This window comes from Hypanus sabinus, chromosome 3 (assembly GCF_030144855.1).
Source record: "Hypanus sabinus isolate sHypSab1 chromosome 3, sHypSab1.hap1, whole genome shotgun sequence".
Classification (NCBI taxonomy): domain Eukaryota; kingdom Metazoa; phylum Chordata; class Chondrichthyes; order Myliobatiformes; family Dasyatidae; genus Hypanus; species Hypanus sabinus.
Genome location: NC_082708.1, coordinates 76,957,404 through 76,976,254, shown reverse-complemented (window position 1 = coordinate 76,976,254; position 18,851 = coordinate 76,957,404). Strand labels below are relative to the sequence as shown.

Genomic DNA, 18,851 nt, shown 5'->3' with positions numbered 1-18,851 from the left:
CTTTAATTGAACAGAGATTTGAGAGAGCAGTAGGTTGAAATACATAAATCTTGGAAAAATTGCATTTAGTGGTAACCTTAGCCATTGACAATTGGTTATCTTAGATCAAGTAACCTTAGACATTGTCTTTTGGTTATCTTAGTTCATGTAAGAACTTGAACCTGGTCAGGGAGAGTAAGGAGGTGATAGATAGGAGCTATAGGCAGGTAGTTACCCTGGGGCCTGGGGAGACAGATAAGTGGGTAAGAGTCAGGAGAGGGAAGGGAAGGAGTCAGAGGCTAGAGAGCACCCCTGTTGCTGTACCCCTTGACAGAGGATGACAGAGAAAGAGGATGTGCTGCAGCTTTTGGAAAGTATCAAGTTGGATAAGTCACTGGAACTGGATGAGATATACCCCAGGCCACTGTGGGAGGTCAGGGAGGAGATTGCTAAGCCTCTGGCAATGATCTTTGCATCATCAATGGGGACAGGAGAGGTTCCAGAGGATTGGAGGGTTGTGGATGTTGTTCCCTTATATAAGAAAGAGAGTAGAAATAGTCCAAAAAATTATAGACCAGTGAGTCTTACTTCAGTGGTTGGTAAATTAATGGAGAAGATCCTGAGAGGCAGGATTTATGAACATTTGGAGAGGCATAATGTGATTAGGTCAGCATGGCTTTGTGAAAGGCAGGTCATGCCTTACGAGCCTGATTGAATTTTTTGAGGATGTCACCAAACACATTGATGAAGGTAAGGTAGTAGATGTAGTGTATATGGATTTGAGCAAGGCATTTGACAAGGTACCCCATGCAAGGCTTATTGAGAAAGGAAGGAGGCAGGAGATCCAAGAGGACATTGCTTTGTGGATGCAGAACTGGCTTGCCCACAGAAGGCAAAGAGTGGTTATAGATGGGTTATATTCTGCATGGAGGTCGGTGACCAGTGGTGTGCCTCAGGAATCTGTTCTGGGACCCCTACTCTTCGTGATTTTTATAAATGACTTGGATGAGGAAGTGGAGGGATGGGTTAGTAAATTTGCTGATGATACAAAGGTTGGAGGTGTTGTGGATAGTGTAGAAGACTGTCAGAGGTTACAGCAGGATATTGATAGGATGCAAAACTAGGCTGTGAATCAACCCAGATTAAAGTGTGAGGTGGTTCATTTTGGTAGGTCAAATATGATGGCAGAATATACATAGTATTAATGGTGAGTCTCTTGGCAGTGTGGAGAATCAGAGGGATCTTGGGGTCCAAGCCCATTGGACACTCAAAGCTACTGCACAGGTTGACTCTGTGGTTGAGAAAGCATATGGTGCATTGGCCTTCATCAATCGTGGGATTGAGTTTAGGAGCCAAGAGGTAATGTTGCAGCTATATAGGACCCTGGTCATATCCCACTTGGAATACTGTGCTCGGTTCTGGTCGCCTCACTATAGGAAGGATGTGGAAACCATAGAAAGAGTGCAGAGGAGATTTACAAGGATGTTGCCTGGATTGGGGAGCAAGCCTTATGATAATAGGTTGAGTGAAGTCGGCCTTTTTTCCTTGGAGCGATAGAGGATGAGTGATGACCTGATAGAGATGTATAAGATGATGAGGCATTGATCGTGTGGATAGTCAGAGGCTTTTTCCCAGGGCTGAAATGGTCAGCACAAGAGGACACAGGTTTAACGTCCTTGGAAGTAGGTACAGGGGAGATGTCCGGAGTAAGTTTTTTAGGCAGAGGGTGGTGAGTGTGTGGAATGGGCTGCCAGTGATGGTGGTGGAGGCAGATGCTATAGGGTCTTTTAAGAGAGTCCTGGACAGGTACATGGAGCTCAGAAAAATTGAGGGCAATGGGTAACCCTAGGTAATTTCTAAGGTAAGGACATGTTCAGCACAGCTTTGTGGGCTAAAGGGCCTGTATCATGCTGTACATTTTCTATGCTTCTAAGTAGTTCTTCCAGTGAGAACCTCTAGAAATCTTGAAAGGTGGGTTTCTGTGCACCAAAAAAGGCTCCTATGACCTAGTGTCACGTGAGCTAAAGCCAATTCTAATGAAAAAAATAGTTTTTAAATGTTTTGTTTGAGATATAGAAATATCCAAATATGCTTTACTAAAATAAAACCAAATGTCAGAAAACAAACCTAAACTGTACAAATTTCTTTAAAGAATAAATTAACCAATTTGAAATTTTAGTATGTTTTTACACTGAGAACTGATCAAAACACTTATCAAAATAAAAGACTCTTGCAGTTATATCCGTCAAGATTACCTCAACATACAAATACCAGTATTCACTGAACCACTCTGGAGCACAGCCACAAAAATAAACTATTGCCGGTAATTCCAGGATTTTTACCATGAACAGAAATGTGACAGTTGGTGACAGCTATTCCAGTGTATTTTTTTTCTATTGTTTTTTTTTGTTTCCCTTTGAATGGAAACACTGAACCAAATAGGAAATATCATTTGCTGAAACATGTGTGGCCAGAATAGCAAACTATAGCTACTTTATTGGGTGGAGTCAGTTATGATGCTGTCAGTATTCTGACATTAGGTTGTGCATTCTTCCTCTCACTGCTGCCATCAAGAATTAAGACCACCAAGTTCAGGAACAATTATTACCCCTTGACCATCATGCTCTTGAACCAGTGGGGATCACTTTACTTGACATCACTTGCCCCCTCACTGATATGTTTCCACAACCTAGACACTTTCAAGAACTCTTCATGTCATGTTTTCGATATTTGTTGCTTATTTATTTTTTTATCTTTGTATTTTCATAGTCTGTTATCTTTTGCACACTGGTGGACCACTCTGTTGCTGTAGTCTTTCATTGATTCTATTATGGCTATTGGATTTATTGAGTATGCCCACAAGAAAATGAATCTCAAGTTTGTATATGGTGACATATTGATAATAACTTTACTTTGAATTTTGTGTTATGCAGTATTTGGTAAGTATCCGGTTAGAAAATAGGACTTATTCAAAACAGGTTTCCACTTTATTTAAGGACAGCATTGGTTGCCATAACCAGGCGAAGTAAAGGGGATAAGCTCCCACTCTCATTAAATGCTCCCAATTGCATGTGTCTCAAATAACTTCTCACAACCAAGTCCAGCTCCTGGCCTGCACATGTGGCTTAGCTACTATGCCCAAGAGAACTGTCTCCACTGATAGAAGGGGTAAAGGGGGATACTGGCACCTTAAAACCAGTCACTTCGGGCAGATGGGCTTATCAGCTGTGGTTGGTAGCTCATCTAGAAGGAAAACTCTGATCTCAAAGCTCCACTGCCTTGTGGCCATACTCACACATTGGGAGTAAATGCTTCGGGAGTAAACACTGGAAAAATCTAGCGGTGGAGTCCCTAAGGCAGTCCTGCATTGAGTTCAATGCTGACTGACAAACTCCGGCAACACTGCTGGTACCAAACAGTGTTGGTCTGTGCTGTTCCTTTGGACTCATTAGCTGCTTGGAGTGAAGGAGTGTTGCTGCATGGGCAACAGCTTGCTCTCCATATTATACATATAGCTTGCATATCATGTAGACAGCTAGGATACAATACCTATGGTCAACCCTGACCAGTGGAGAGCCCAGTCAGTAACACTGGTGAAAAACTGGTTTTAAATTTTTTTATGGATAGGCAAATACCAGTTTATAAATCATTTATTCTATATCGTACATGAAACTATTTTCAACATTATCAGTGCTGCTGTTCTCCTTCAGTAATTTAAATTATCTCTTACTTAAGCTGCACAGAGAAGAATTCACATCCTGGATACATTAGAACATTTTATTAACTGTAAAATGTAGTCTCTTAAAAAGAGATGATAATTTCTTTTACAATGGTTTTTGGATTTCCACTTAAAAAAAAACTACTGGAAATCTGAAAAAAGAGAGGTGTCTTTGATCATCCCTCAATGTGCTTATATTGATATTAATCTCTACATTTGCCCAGCAGCAATGTAAATAAAACTAGCCTGTGCATCACATATTATTACATAGGTTTTCCACTGTTTCCAACACTTTTATCAATGTCACTTTCTATTGATCACACAAACTTGCTACACCAACTGCAATTCTGAGTTTAAAACATGCCAAAATCATTATGCTCCAACTATCCAAACCAAAAACACATTCTATTTACAGAATTGAATTCATTCAATGCTCTCTTCATCTGTCTCACTTTCAGGAGAGCCACAATCTCTGTATTCATACGGAGTTGCAATGTGTTTCCATCCGGATGCTTGTTGAAATCCTTCGCCATTATTCTTGTCATTCACTGATGGTTCTCGATCACTTAAAACTCTTTCCAAACCAGTGGTAGAGCTACTGGCTTTGCATTCTAATACTTTAGAAAGTGGTTCACATCTAAAATTTCCAATATTCATCATCCAAGTGCTTAATTTTTGCCAGTTCAGTTTTTGGAATGCTATTATGCAATGCAAATTTCCTCCGACCTAATTATAAACCATAAAGAGTAATTGGTTAAAATTAGTTACATTTTAAAGCTGAATGATAATAAATAAAGCTAAATGTATAAATTTCATTGTGCAGTGGTGCACTAATTGCAAATAGTAATAGAACATTCATACCACATTGACCCTGCAGAGGAAGGAACAGTGCATAGTTCACAAATACAGGTTGTAAATTATTGAACCTGCTTGGCAATCTGCTTGCCATATCTAGAGGACTACATAAGACAAAGTCCTGAATTTTGTTGGTACTACATGGATTCATACAAGTACTGGTAAATGATAGCTAGTGAACATGTACTTTTGTTAACCTGGGCAGTGTCCACCACTGGTTTCTGCATGGAGTCCAGTAATAGTGAAACAGCTCTTTGGAATTTAGCAGCACTTATGGTGGGGAATCTTCTCCTCAATCTGAGCCAAACTAGATGGTACGGTGATTTATACTGCTGCAAGAAAGCAAGCTGAGAATATGGTACAATGTTTTTAAAGCACTAGGATGACTTGTTTTCTATTTTTAAAGAACACATAGCTTTTTCTTTAAATTCATTTGAGCTTTTAAGAATGAAAAACTGTAATAGATGATAAAGCTGGGTGGGAGAGTGATAGTTTCGTTGTCTAAGATTTTCAGAGAAACTAAGGACCAGGTTTGTTAGGATCTATTATATAGTCTGAGGCCCAGTTCCATAGGACTACTTGTTTGTTTTCTGTCCTTACTGAAAATCTTTGTTGAACTTCAATAGATTAATGTTATTACGAGATTAGGTTTACAAGCACCAGTTCCATATTTCAATCATCGTAGGCCATGCATTGCTTCCTACTTCACATAGTTTTCACTTTATTGGAGCCTATGCTGATAGCTGACCTTATCCAGGTATCACTATGGAAGATGTAAAAATACTAACATTGGCCTGAGCCAGAGACAGCATTTATTGTGTTACACAGTACACACTTCTGCAGGCATCCACATTCTCGGGCTGAGAAGCTTGTGCCAGGTTAAACCTGCAACTAAACCATTCAAGTGAACAGAAGTCATTTTCTGGGAGAAAGATTAGTTTTTAAGGTACTTTCGTGCTTTAATTAATTTTGTGTATAAATGCACATATTTGGTTTTATTAGCTTTCAAAAAAAAATCTTGTCCCAAGTATTACTTAATGTCTCTGAAAATAAATGTTCTGGCAGGAGACTGTGACAGACACCATGCTAGAATAAATTGTGTCACTGAGCAAGTAATAAATAATTTTTGGTAAATGGATTATCTCCCCAAATATGGTATATACTGTAATTTATTTCATTACTTTTAAATCTGATAATGGCTATTGAACATTATACATTTAACTGATTTAATAATAATAACTTACTTATAGAGCAGTTTTCATACAGACAATGAGATAATGTGCAAACATGAAAATAAAAAAATTAAAATCTTAAAAATAAAATACAAAAGTTAATTAAAAGCAAGGTTAAATAAATAGGTTTTGAGGTGGCATTTGAAAGTGTCAATTGTGTCTGCATCCTTTATAGTTTTAGGAGCGTAGTTCAAAAAAAGCTGACTGCCAATTAACTTCTGAAGGAAATTGTTTATATTTATGAGACTGGTGAAAGAGGACCTGAGATCTCAAGCAGGATTATAAAACAAAAATGTGATGTACTGTGATGTACTCCCATCACAGAACACTAGGAACTTTAAAAATAAGTAAGAGAACTTTAAAAATCAATTCTAAAAGGTACAGGAAGCTAATGCAGAGTAACTAGGACAGGAGTGTTATGTTCCCTCATCCTGGTTTTAGTCTAAAATCTAGCACTGGCATTCTGAATGGGTTGAAGTTTGTCAATAGATTGCTTTGGAATGCCAGTAAAAAGTGCATCGCAGTAATCTAGTCCATTCAATATAGAGGAATAAATTAGGTTTTCGGTACATGACAAAAACAGATGTACCTTTGCAATATTTCTTAAGTATAGAAATGCTTTCCTTATGGGGGATTTAAAATTCCAGTCTGAATCAAGGGTAACAGCCAGGCTAGTTACTTCTGACTTTACAAGTACTGCTCTGTGACTCTATGAAGCCATTCTACATGAAGCACTATTCAATTATTACAAGATCATTCCACCAATCTGGTCTATGTCAGCTCCCAGCAAAATCCCATCAGTCCCATTGCTACCCCTAACTTCATGTAACCAAAATGTCCATCAACTTCCCACCAATTTTTCTGCCATCCACCTACACAAACGTAATTTACAGTTACCAATAAACACATTACCAATTACTAATGAACACGTCTTGTGGGATTACAAACTGGTTTGTATTTGCGCATTTTGAAATTCCCAGCCAATATACAACCAATAAACAAGTTATTATTTACAATCCTCATGCAGTCTTTAATAAAGACTGAAAATTTTCTTTAATACCTTTTTGGTTTTCCTGTATTGTATACCCTTTTCAGGATTTCGAATATCAAGGTATTCAGGATTCTGTGTGTTGAGATCTGTCACTATGTCTGTCCACCTGAAATTAGAAGTAAAAATTATTATATTAATGGAAGCATACATATTTTAATCACAAACAGTTTACAATTTAGACCTGTTATTCATTCATTTAAAAGATTCCTTCCCCACAGTTCAAATTATTTCAAAACATTAACTACAAATTTCAGATAAACTAGTTTCCAACCATGTAACCCAAGACCTAAGAATGATAAAGATTAGCTTAAATAATGTAGTAATTAGAAGTCCTGTACAATAATTACACACCAAAATAATTAAAATGTCCATATATTTCTTACAGGAAATTTAAAAAATGGATTCATCCGCCATATTTGGAAATGCTCTACGAAAATATTTTGTTGATAATTAAGATAAGAAACACAACCAATCAGCATATTTTAGAGGGTCCAACAAACTACAATGTGATGATGACCAGATTATCACTTTTAAAAAATTACTGCTGAATGCAGCAAATATAGCTGAATAAAATGCTGGCAAGGCTCCAATGATCATTAATTCCTCTCACCAAAAGAACTGGAAAGTCAGAAGTAAAACTGAAACTTGAATTTGAATTAGTGGATTCTTCCCAGTTCAGAGTCATACAGCTTGGGAAAAAAAAACCTCAGCCACTGAGTCCGTGCTAAACATCTAAAATCTATTTACATTATTTTCCCTAAATTCTACTGCTAACTACAGTGGTCAATATAAGTTACAGTGGTCAATATAGCTACTAGCCTGCATGTCTTAGAATCAGAATCGGGTTTAATTTCGCTGGCATAGTATGTTGTGGAATTTGTGGTTTTGCAGAGGTAGTATACTGCAATACATAATAAAAAAAATTAGAAATTATTATGAAATATATATATATATATAAATTCAATTTGTGCAAAAAATAGTGAGGCAGTGTTCATGGGTTCATTATCTATTCATAAATCTGATGGTCGAGGGGAAGAAGCTGTTCCAGAAACGTTGAGTGTTTATCTTCAGGCTCCTGTACCTCCTCCTGATGGTAGCAATGAGAAAAGGGTCCTTAAAGATGGATGCCGCCTTTTTGAGGCATTGCCATTTGAAGTTGTCCTGATGCTGGGGAGGCTAGTGCCCATGAGAAACCTTTTGCAGCTTTTTCCAATCCAATGCAGTGGCCCCTCCATACCAGATGGTGTTGCAACCAGTTAGAAAGCTGTCCATGGTACACTTGTAGAAATTGGTGAGCGTCTTTGGTGACAGTCCAAGTCTCCTCAAACTCCTAATGAAATATAGCCATGGTTGTGCCTTCTTTTTGTAATTGTGTAAATATGTTGGGCCCAGGATAGACTTCAGAGATGTTGACACCCAGGAACTTGAAACTGCTCACCCTTTCCACTGCTAATCCCTTGATGAGGAATGGTGTGCGTTTTCTCGACTTCCCCTTCCAGATGTCCACAATCAATTTGTTGGTCTTACTGACCAAGACAAGAAAATTATCCAAGTTATCTAAATTTAATTATGACCAGAAAAGTTACGTTTGGTATACTGCAATTTATCTTGTTTATTTTCTTATTTGAGCACGAGATTTAGGGAATATGTTTGGTAATTGAGGTATTTTTGGAAAGTAACAGTTCACTGCAGACATCGGCACCAGTGGTGAGGATGGTGTAGGTGTGGTTATGGAAGGCATAGCAGTTCATTCACTCTATGAATGAGTTCACTGGACCATATTCAAGGATTCATCTTCACATCTGAATGAATATGCCACAGATGCCACCAACCTCATCAAGTTCTCTGTGAATGATTGTGTGCCTTTGAGGACATACCAAACCAGAAGTCCTGTGTGATCTCAGAAATTCACAGTCTGCTGAGGGCTAGATCTAGAACTGTACAAGAAGTCCAGTTACGACTACGAAAGGCTATTATGAGAACATAAAGGCAATTATGGCGAAGTTAGAGACACTGATGCACGATAGCTGTGGCAAGGTTTATAAGACATTACCTAGTTTAAACTAATATTGAGGGCATCTTCCAGGGGCGATGCCTCAAGAAGGTAGTATCCATCAGTAAATACTCTCACCATCTGGACATACTCTCTCAGCATTACTACCATTAGGAAAAAAGTAGAGGAGCTTGAAGACCCACAATCAACATTTCAGGAACAGTTTCTTCCCCTCTGCCACAAATCTGAATAGTCCATGAACACTCCCGATGAGTTGCCTTTTGCACTGTACTGCTACTGCAAAACAATGAATGTTATACAACAATAAACCTGATTCTGATTCACTATTTCTAGTTATTAATGGAAGACATGTTGAGCATTGTTTACCCTCCTGCAAAAATTACAGTTGAAGTTAGAAGTGAACAATTATCACTTGAATTACAAAACAGAAAACAGTGAAATTACTTAGGTCAAGCAGTATCTGTGGAAAGGAAAAGAGAGTTGATGTTTCAGTTTGACCTTTCATCTGCTGCCCCTGGAGTACAGCCTACTCATGACGAACAACATAATGTTTAAATGTCAAACTTACTTTTTGCAGTGAATGGCTGGATGTTTCTTACTTGGTTCACCAATTAAGATCCAAAATTCCATTTCTTCAATTGGGAGTTTGCCTCTGCCATCAAAGGACAGAAGGTAGTCAAACACAACGCATTACTAGAAATGATTTGATTTTTAATGGGTTTCTGATGGTCTATTAATAAAGGCAGTAACCGTTGTCACTTGATTTTAAAATAGAAAGCTTTAAAGCATTTTAAGAAAAAGCATCTTTAATATGAAAAATTTTAATACACCACTGAGCAGTTTTGATAAAGCTTAAGGAGACATACAAATCCTACACAAAGTATGAAGGCATATAATAGCTGCCAGGCAACTTTACATTGCCAGCATCCCTTCTGGCATCTGCTGGAATAGGATTCTCTATTTTGGGCTTCCTAATAGAACAATAAAGGATGCATTATATGTTTAGCAGGATTTTATTAAGAACAAGGTATCAAAATTCAGATGATCAGATTTGATAAACTCAAGCTTTGATCTTGCACCTTTATGCTGATAAGATTTCTAAAATGCCATTAAGATTGCTTTAAATATTATTTCACGATTGTAAGGGTACAAATTTGGAATAGTTCAAACAGATTCTTAATTTGATCTTAAACATGAACTGTTGCTCAAAAAGATGACCAGACAAAAGTACCAAAAGCAACACACACAAAATGATGGAGGAACTCAGGAGGTCAGGGAGATTCTGTGGAAATGAATCAACAGTCGATGTTTCAGGCCAAGACTCTTCTTCAGGACTGGAAAGGGAGGAGGAAGATGCCAGAGTAAAAAGTTCAGGGAGGGGAAGGAGATTGGGTAGAAGGTGATAGGCAAAGCCAGGTGGGTAGAGGGAATCGGAATGGAGAGGAGAGTGGATCATAGGAGAAAGGGAAGGAGGAGGGGATGCAGGGGAGGAGATAGGCAGATGAGAAGTGATAAGAAGCCAGACTGGGGAATAGAAAAAGAGGGGAGGGTAGAGGAATTTTTTTTTTAAATGGTAAGGAGAAATTGACATTCATGCCATCAGGTTGGAGGACACCCAGCCTGAATGTAAGATGTTGTCCACTCTGAGGATGGTGTCATTGTGGCACAAGAGGAGGGTGTGGACCAACATGTCAGAATAGGACTTAAAAAGTTTGGCCACTGGGAAGTTCCACTTTTGGCAGATTGAGCGGAGCTGCTTGACGAAGTGGTCCCATAACTTATGATGGGTCTCACCGATGTAGAAAAGGCCACATTAGGAGCATCGGACACAACAGAAGACCTCAGAAGATACACAGCAAAGTGTAGCCTTACCAGGAAGGACTGTCTAGGGCCATGAATGGAGGAGAGGGAGGAGGTGAATGGGCAGGTTTGGCACTTAGGCTGCTTTCAGGGATAAGTGCCGGGAAGTGATTAGGGGGAGGGACAAATGGACAAGGGAATTACAGAGGGAGCAATCACTGCAGAAAGTGGAGAGGGGAAGGCAAAGTATGTTTGGAGGTAGGATCCCTTTGGAGAAGGCATAAGTTGTGGAGGATAACGTCTTTGATGCAGAGGCTCATCAGGTGGTAGGTAAGGACAAGAGATACATCAAAAGTACCATAAGCACTTTCTTTAGCATAATATATTTCAAACACTGATGCCTAATACTTATGCTATGGGGATGCAAAGATCTAGCTTTCAGAACAAAATAGCTCAAATGTGTTCAATAACATTTTATTGATGATTACTAAATTAACTGAGAACTATGCTTTGTCACAATATTCCTGACAAGCATTTAAGTTAATGGTTATTCAAATGATTACTTAAAAATGATGGTAGTGCTATTTCTATCTATAAATTTTGGACATTCCTGGAAGCTGAATTGTAGTTTTAACATTCAATTTTGTATAGTAGTCCTGTCCAGAAAGTTATGCTAAAATTGCAGTGCTAAAATTTTCAAAGGAATCATTCTTTCTGATAATCCAACTTTAAATGATACAGTGCCTATAAAAAGCATTCATCCCCCTTGGAAGTTTTCATGTTTTATTGGTTTACAACATTGAATAACAGTAGATATACTTCGGCTTCTTTTGACACTGATCAACAGAAAAAGACTCTTTCATGTCAGAGTGAAAACAGATTTCTACAGATCTAAATTAATTACAAATATAAATCACAAAATAATTCATTGCATAAGTATTCACCCACTTTAATATGACACACCAAATCATCAATGGTGCAGCCAATTGGTTTTGGAAGTCACATAATTAGTTAAAAAGAGATCACCTGTGTGCAGTCAAGGTGCTTCAATTGATCTAAGTAAAAGTACGCCTGTATCTGGAAGGTCTGACTGCTGGTGAGTGAGTACCCTGGCAAAAATCTACACCATGAAGCCAAAAGAACACTCAAAGCAACTTCACAAAAAGGTTATTGAAAAGCACAAGTCAGGAGATGAATACAAGAAAATTTCCAAGCCACTGAATACCCCTTGGAGTACAGTTAAGTCAATCATCAAGAAATGGAAAGAATATAGCACAGCTGTAAATCTGCCTAGAGCAGACCATCCTCAAAAACTGAGTGACCATGCAAGAAGGGGACTAATGAGGGAGACTAGCATGACACCTATGACAACTCTGGAGGAGTTACAAGTTTCAGTGGCTGAGATGGGAGAGACTGTGCATACAACAACTGTTGCCCGGATACTTCACCAGTCGCAGCCTTATGGGGGATGGCAAAGAGAAAGCCACTGTTGAAAAAAGCTCACATGAAATCTTGGTTATAGTTTGTCAGAAAAGTTATAGGACACTTTGTGGTCAGATGGAAGAAGGTTCTATGGTCTAATGAAACCAAAAATGACCATTAGACTAAACGCCATGATTGGCATAACCTAGTGGTCGCCATCTGGTCAATTGTGATCGACCGGTCGCTCTTTGAGACTTCCCCAGTAGATCCCGAAAAAAATGAAAAATAAATACACAAATACTGTGGTAATGTGAGCATTATAAAAATAAGTAATACTAATTAGGATAATGGTAATATAGCAATACTCCGGCTAAGGAAAGCTGTTTGTAAAGAGAGATTGTTTCCGGGTTGCGGGGTTTTAGTTCCGTTCTTTCTGCCCAGTGCACATGTGTGTATAGCTTCCCCGTCATGCACCGTGGTAGAAAAGACCGGAAGTAAAACCCCACAACCCGGAAGCAACCTCTCTTTACAAACAGCTTTCTGTAGTTGGAGTATTGCCATATTACCATTATCCTAATTTGTATCAACTAATCTTTATAATGCTCACATTACAACACTTCTCCCCCTTTAAATTCCAACATTCCCCAAATGAAAATAACTGGGAAACAAAAAACAGTGGTGTCATTATCTTGTATACCTCTGAAACTTATGTTAGTGTCTCAGAAACAGTTTACCAATACAAAACATCTGAACAACGTGGCAGATTGAACATTCAGTCTAACAAAGGAAACTGTCCATTCAAATATTCAGCCTGTCAGAAGTTTGCGAGGGCGCTGTGCTGCAACAGATGGAAACTATGAAATCTAAGTATAGGATCTCTCTTACTGACAGAATGTCTCAGACTGGCTGTCTGTAATTATGAGTCAAATTTCAGGGAACTAGCAGAAAGTATTCAGCCCCAGTCATCACACTGGGTGCAACAATCAATTTTTATTCATTTATTTTTCATGTTGAACTAAAATTAAACAATGAAAAATAGAATTAGAGGTGTTGTAATGTGAGCATTATAAAAATAAGTAATACTAGTTAAGATAATGGTAATATAGCAATACTCCCGTTACGGAAAGCTGTTTGTAAAGAGAGGTTGTTTCCGGGTTGCAAGGTTTTACTTCCGGTCTTTTCTGCCTGGTCCGCAGGTGTGTGACTAAACGATTTAGTAGGTCAATCTTGCCTTTCACTAAGGCTGAAGTAGGGGATCTTGGTCTTAAAAAGGTTGGCGATCACTAGTGTAACCAAACACTGCACATTATCAAAAACACACTATCCCTACTGTGAAGCATGGTGGTGGCTGCATCCTGCTGTAGAGATTCCCTCACTGTAGCAAGCCCTGGAAGGCTTGTGAAGATAGCGGGTAAACTGAATGCAGTAAAATACAGGGAAATCCTGGAGGGAAACCTGATGCAGTCTGGAAGAGAACCACGACTTAGGAGAAGATTTGTTATTCAGCAAGACAATGACCCCAAGCATAAAACCAAAGCTGCACAGGAATGGGTTAAAAACAACAAAGTTAATGTCCTTAAGTGGCCAAGTCAGAGTCCAGATCTCAATCCAACTGAGAATTTGTGGCTGTACTTAAAGGGCTGTTCACTCACGATCTCCATGCAATCTGATGGAGCTTGAGCAGTTTTGTAAAGAAGAATGGGGCAAAATAGTGTCCAGATGTGCAAAGCTATAGAAATCTATCCAAACACTACTCAAGTCTGTAATTTACTAAAGTGGTATTTACTAAATACTGATTTGAAGGGGATGAGTAATAATGCAATTATTTTGTGTTTAATAATTGTAATAAATTTAGACCAATTTGTAGAAATTTGTTTTCATTTTATCATTAAAGAGTCTTTTCTGTTGATCAGTGTCAAAAAAGCCAAATTAAATCCACTGTGATTCAATGTTGTAAAACAATAAAACATGAAAACTTCCAAGTGGGGTGAATACTTTTTACAGAGACTGTATTTTAATGAGATGACAAGCAACCAGAGGAAAAAAAAATGTAGTTAAGAGTTATACATACCGAAATGCTTTGCATGCCTTCAAGGGGGTAGCCTCAAATCCAATGGGACAGAAGTAATGATTCTGGCAATGATATATAAAAGCCATTGATTCATCCTTCAGGCCTTGAGTTAACTTCAGTAAGGCACCTTCAGCTGCAATGGAAATATTATTCCGAATGACTTCATAAACATTCTCATGAGTTAAAGCAAATTGATAAATGTTCAGATTAATCTTAATTGCCATTATTAAAATATAAAAGACATCATCTAATACCTGGCTTGAGGAAATGTTGCCTTCTGGACTTTCTACTTGCGAGTCTTAATTGGAATGGCACTTCTATGAATGTTTAACGAGAAATGTTCCTGTCGCTTCCTGTAAGGAGTTTATATGTTCTCCCCGTGACCACATGTGTTTCATCCAGGTGCTCTGGTTTCTTCCCACGTTCCAAAGACGTACTGGTTGGTAGGCTAATTGGTCATTGTAAATTGTCCTGTGATGAGGCTAGGATTAAATGGAGGGATTGCTGGACGGCATAACTCGAAGGGCTGTAAAGGCCTACAGTGTGCTATATCTCAATAAATAAATAAAGTGTTCAGCCTTACAAAGCTCACATGAAAGAAAATCAACTGGCATGACATTGAAGAACATATATGGAACTTCAAGCAGAAACCAGTTAGTTTAGGAGAGGGAAGCAACTGGAGGAAATAATTTTTGAAAAATGTGGTTGGAGTCAGGTCAGAAGGCTACATCTCAAAATCACATTTTGCTCACCAAGAGACCAGTAGTTTAAGACTTTGAGGGGTTTTAGAGAGCTGCTGTTGAAAACTAAACTAGAAAATGCTGAAAATACTCAATTGGTCCACTAGACACCATAAAAGAGAAACAAAAACCACCACACAGTTCTTTTCTTTCTTCTGCCATCAGACAGAAGGTACAATTTCCTCAGGACTCACACCACCAAATTAAGAACAGCTGCTACCCCTCAAACATCAGACTCTTGAACAAAAGGGAGTAACTACACTCATCTATTGAGAAGATTCCACAACCAATGATCTCACATTAAGGACTCTTTATCTTATTATTTCATGCTCTCACTTTTGATTGCTATTTATTTATAGTTGCATTTCAACAGTTTGTTGTTCTAGGTTCTCACTCTTTCATTGAACCTATTTAGTTACTGTTCTATAGACTTCTTCAGTATGCCCGCAGGAAAACGTTCTCAGGGTTGTTTGTGGTGACATGTATGTACTGATAATAAATTTTACTTTGAATTTTGAAGTTAACATTTTAAGGTTGATAACCTTTTATCAGAACTAGCAAAAGTTAGAAAACCATCATGTTTTAGATTGTACTGGAGTGGAAAAAGAACAAAAAGAATGCCTGTGATTGGATGGCAAAGGTTGTCATCTGCAATTAATCTGTCTGGATGTGGTACAAGTTAGAGGGGGAATAATGGAGAGTTAGAATATACAGTGGCTATAAAAAGTCATCCACCTGTCACTAGAAAGAAAACACTCTGGCTTGCATCATCTATTTGTATCCATTCCAGAGTTCAGCAACTAATTCAATATGAGCTGAATATACAGTGCCTATAAACACTATTCAGCCCCCTTGGAAGTTTTCATGTTTTATTGTTTTACAACATTGAATTGTTGTGGATTTAATTTGGCTTTTTTTGTTACTGATCAACAGAAAAGACTCTTGTGGCAAACTCTAGCCAAGATTTCATGTGAGTTTTTCTTTCCAACAGTGGCTTTCTCTTTGTCACTCTCCCATAAAGTTGCGACTGGTGAAGCCCCTGGCAACAGTTGTATTGGCAGTCTCTCCCACCTCAGCCACCAAGCTGGAGAAGCTTGTAACTGCTCCAGAGTTGTCCTAGGTCTGTTGGTGGCTTCCTTCATTTGTCCCCTTCTTGCATGGTTACTCAGTTTTTGAGGACAGTCTGCTCTAGGAAGATTTATAGCTGTGCCATATTCTTTCCATTTCTTGATGATTGACTTAACTGTACTCTAAGGAATGGGAATCAGAACTGTACTTGAAAATTTTCTTGTATCCATTTTCTGACTTGTGCTTTTCAATAAGCTTTTTGTGGAGTTGACTGGAATGTTCCTTTGTCTTTATGGTGTAATTTTTGCCAGGATACTGACTTAACAGTATATGGACCTTCCAGATACAGGTGTAGTTTTACTACATCAATTGAAATACCTTGACAGCACACGTCTCCAAAAACAGATCTCCATTTAACTAATTATGTGACTTCTAAAACCAATTGGCTGTAACAGTGATTATTTGGTGTGCTATATTAAAGGGCGGTGAATACTTGTGCAATCAATTATTTTGTGTTTTATATTAGTAATCATTTTGTAGAGATCTGTTTTCACTTTGACATGGAAGAGTCTTTTTCCCTGTTGATCAGTGTCAAAAGCCAAATTAAACCCACTGTGATTCAATGTTGTAAAACAGTAAGACATGAAAACTTCTGGGGGGGGGGGGGGTGAATACTTTTTATAGGCACTGTATACATGAACTGAGAGATAAAGAACAGAGGTGTTGCTGAAAATCATAAAAATGTAAACATGAGAAATTCTGCAAATACTGGAATCCAAAGCAACACACACAAAATGCTGGAGAAACTCAGCAGGTCAGGTAGCATCTATAGAAATGAATAAACAATCAATGTTTCAGGCCTGGAAAGGAAAGGGAAAGACTCCAAAATAAAAAGGTGGGTGGGGGGGGGGGGAAGAGGGATGAAGGAGAATAGCTGGAAGGTGATAGGCAAAGCCAGGTGGATAGGAAAGGTAAAGGGCCATTTTGGCAGATGGAACGGAGATGCTGAATGAAACAGTACCCCAACTTACAGTGGGTCTCATCAATGTAGAGGAAACTGTATTGGGAGCACTGGACCCAACAGATTTGCAGGTGAAGTGTTGCCTAACCTGGAAGGTCTATTTGGGGCCCTGAATGGAGGTAAGCAAGGAGGTGAATGGGTAGGTGGAGCACTTAGACTGCTTGCAGGGATAAGTGCCAGGAAGGAGATTAGTAGAGAGTGATAAGTGCACAGGGGAATCATGGAGGGAGCAATCCCTGCAGAAAGCAAGGGGGTGGGGAGGTAAAAAGATGTTTGGTGGTAGGTTCCCTTTAGAAATGGTGGAAATTGCAGAGAATGATGTGTTGGATGAGGAGGCTCACAGGTAGTAGGTATGGACAAGAGGAACTTCATCACTGTTAAGGTGCTGGAAAGCTGGGGTGAGCGCGGATGTTTGGGAAATGGAGGAGATATGGGTATAAGTAGCATCAATGGTAGAGGAAAGGGAAAGTCTGTTCTTTGAAGGAGGAGGAGGACATATCCTGGAAAGAGAAGTCACATCCTGGGAACAGATATGGCAGAGAAGCAGGAACTGAGAAAAGAGAATAAGAATTTTACAGGAGATAGAGTAGGAAAAGGTATAGTCGAGATAACCATGGGAATCAGTAGGTTTGTAAAAGATGTCGGTTGACAGTTTGTCTCCAGAGATGAGACAGAGATTGAGAAAGGAGAGGAGGTGTCAGAAATGGACCATGAATTTAAGGGCAGGGTGGAAGTTGGAGGCAAAGTTGATGACATTTTTGGGCTCAGCACAGGTGCATGAAGCAGCACCAATGCAGTCAACAACGAAGAGCTGGGGAGCATTACAGGGGAAGGCTTGGAACATGGATTGTTCTACATAGCTAACAAAAAAGCAGGCAAGGTGGGCCCACGCAAGTGCCCAAGACTACCTCTCAAGTGCAGAGAAAGTTGAAGGACCCAAGGAAAAATTGTTGAGGGTGAGGACCAGTTCTGCCTGTCTGAGGAGGGTTGTGGTGGAGGAGAACTGGTTAGTTCTTTTATTGAGAAAGAAGTGGACTGTTTTAAGGCCTTCTTGATGCAGTATAGAAATGTATAGGGACCGAACATTATGGTAAAAAAGAAGCCATCAAGGCCAGAGAATTGTAATTTAGTGAGGAGATTGAAAGCATTGAGAAGTGCCACAGATGTAGATCAGCAGGGACTGAAGCAAGGGGAATAGAATGGAGTTGAGGTAGGTGGGCAGGAGTTCAGTGGGTCAGGAGCAGGTAGAGACAATGGGCAGAAAGGTTTGTGGATGTTGGGTAGGAGGCTGAAGTGAGTAGTGTGTGGTAATGGAACTGTGGGTTTTCTGGGAGTTCTCCAGAGTTGTTGAGGTCAGTGACGGTGGTGGAGACAGTTTTCTGATGGTCCGGAGTTGTGACCTCTTCAAGGGGTAGTATGAGGCATTTGAGAGTTGCTGCCTGGTCTCAGTAACGTAGAGGTCAGTTTGCCAAACTAGACCAGCACTCCCTTTTTCTGTGGGTTAGATAGTAAGGTTGGAATTGGTGCGGAGAGAGATCACAGTGCGATCAGAGGGGCTAGGGTTCGAGGAGGAGAGAAGAGCGCTGAAGTTGAGACGGTTGATGTCTCGTCAGCAATTCAAGATGAAAAGATCCAGAGCAGACAGAGAACCAATAAGAGGAGGAGGGTGAAGACGGGAGATGGGAGTCATCAGTGCAGGGTGTAGAATTCTTGCCAAAGAAGCCAAAGGTAAGGATCTTGCCGAGGACAGAACATTCCACCTCAAATTAAAAGAATATATTGAGAAAATTAAGCTGGTCAGGCAGTACCTGTAGAGAAAGGACTGTTAATCTTTCAGATTGATGAGATTATAAAAAAACTGGTTAACTAGCCACAAACTG

General features: G+C 39.2%; 1 protein-coding gene across 1 annotated transcript in view; it reads right to left on the bottom strand.

Moving 5' to 3' along the window:
- The window catches only part of ercc5 (excision repair cross-complementation group 5), a 142,818-nt gene that overhangs the window by 89,885 nt on the left and 34,082 nt on the right, over window positions 1-18,851 (bottom strand). Inside the window, exons 7-10 of the mRNA XM_059963446.1 lie at window positions 14,143-14,275; window positions 9,418-9,501; window positions 6,845-6,941; window positions 4,126-4,423 (exon numbers count right to left, since the gene is read on the bottom strand). Of these exons, the coding sequence (XP_059819429.1) occupies window positions 4,126-4,423; window positions 6,845-6,941; window positions 9,418-9,501; window positions 14,143-14,275 (612 nt within the window). The remainder of the gene's footprint in view (window positions 1-4,125; window positions 4,424-6,844; window positions 6,942-9,417; window positions 9,502-14,142; window positions 14,276-18,851) is intronic.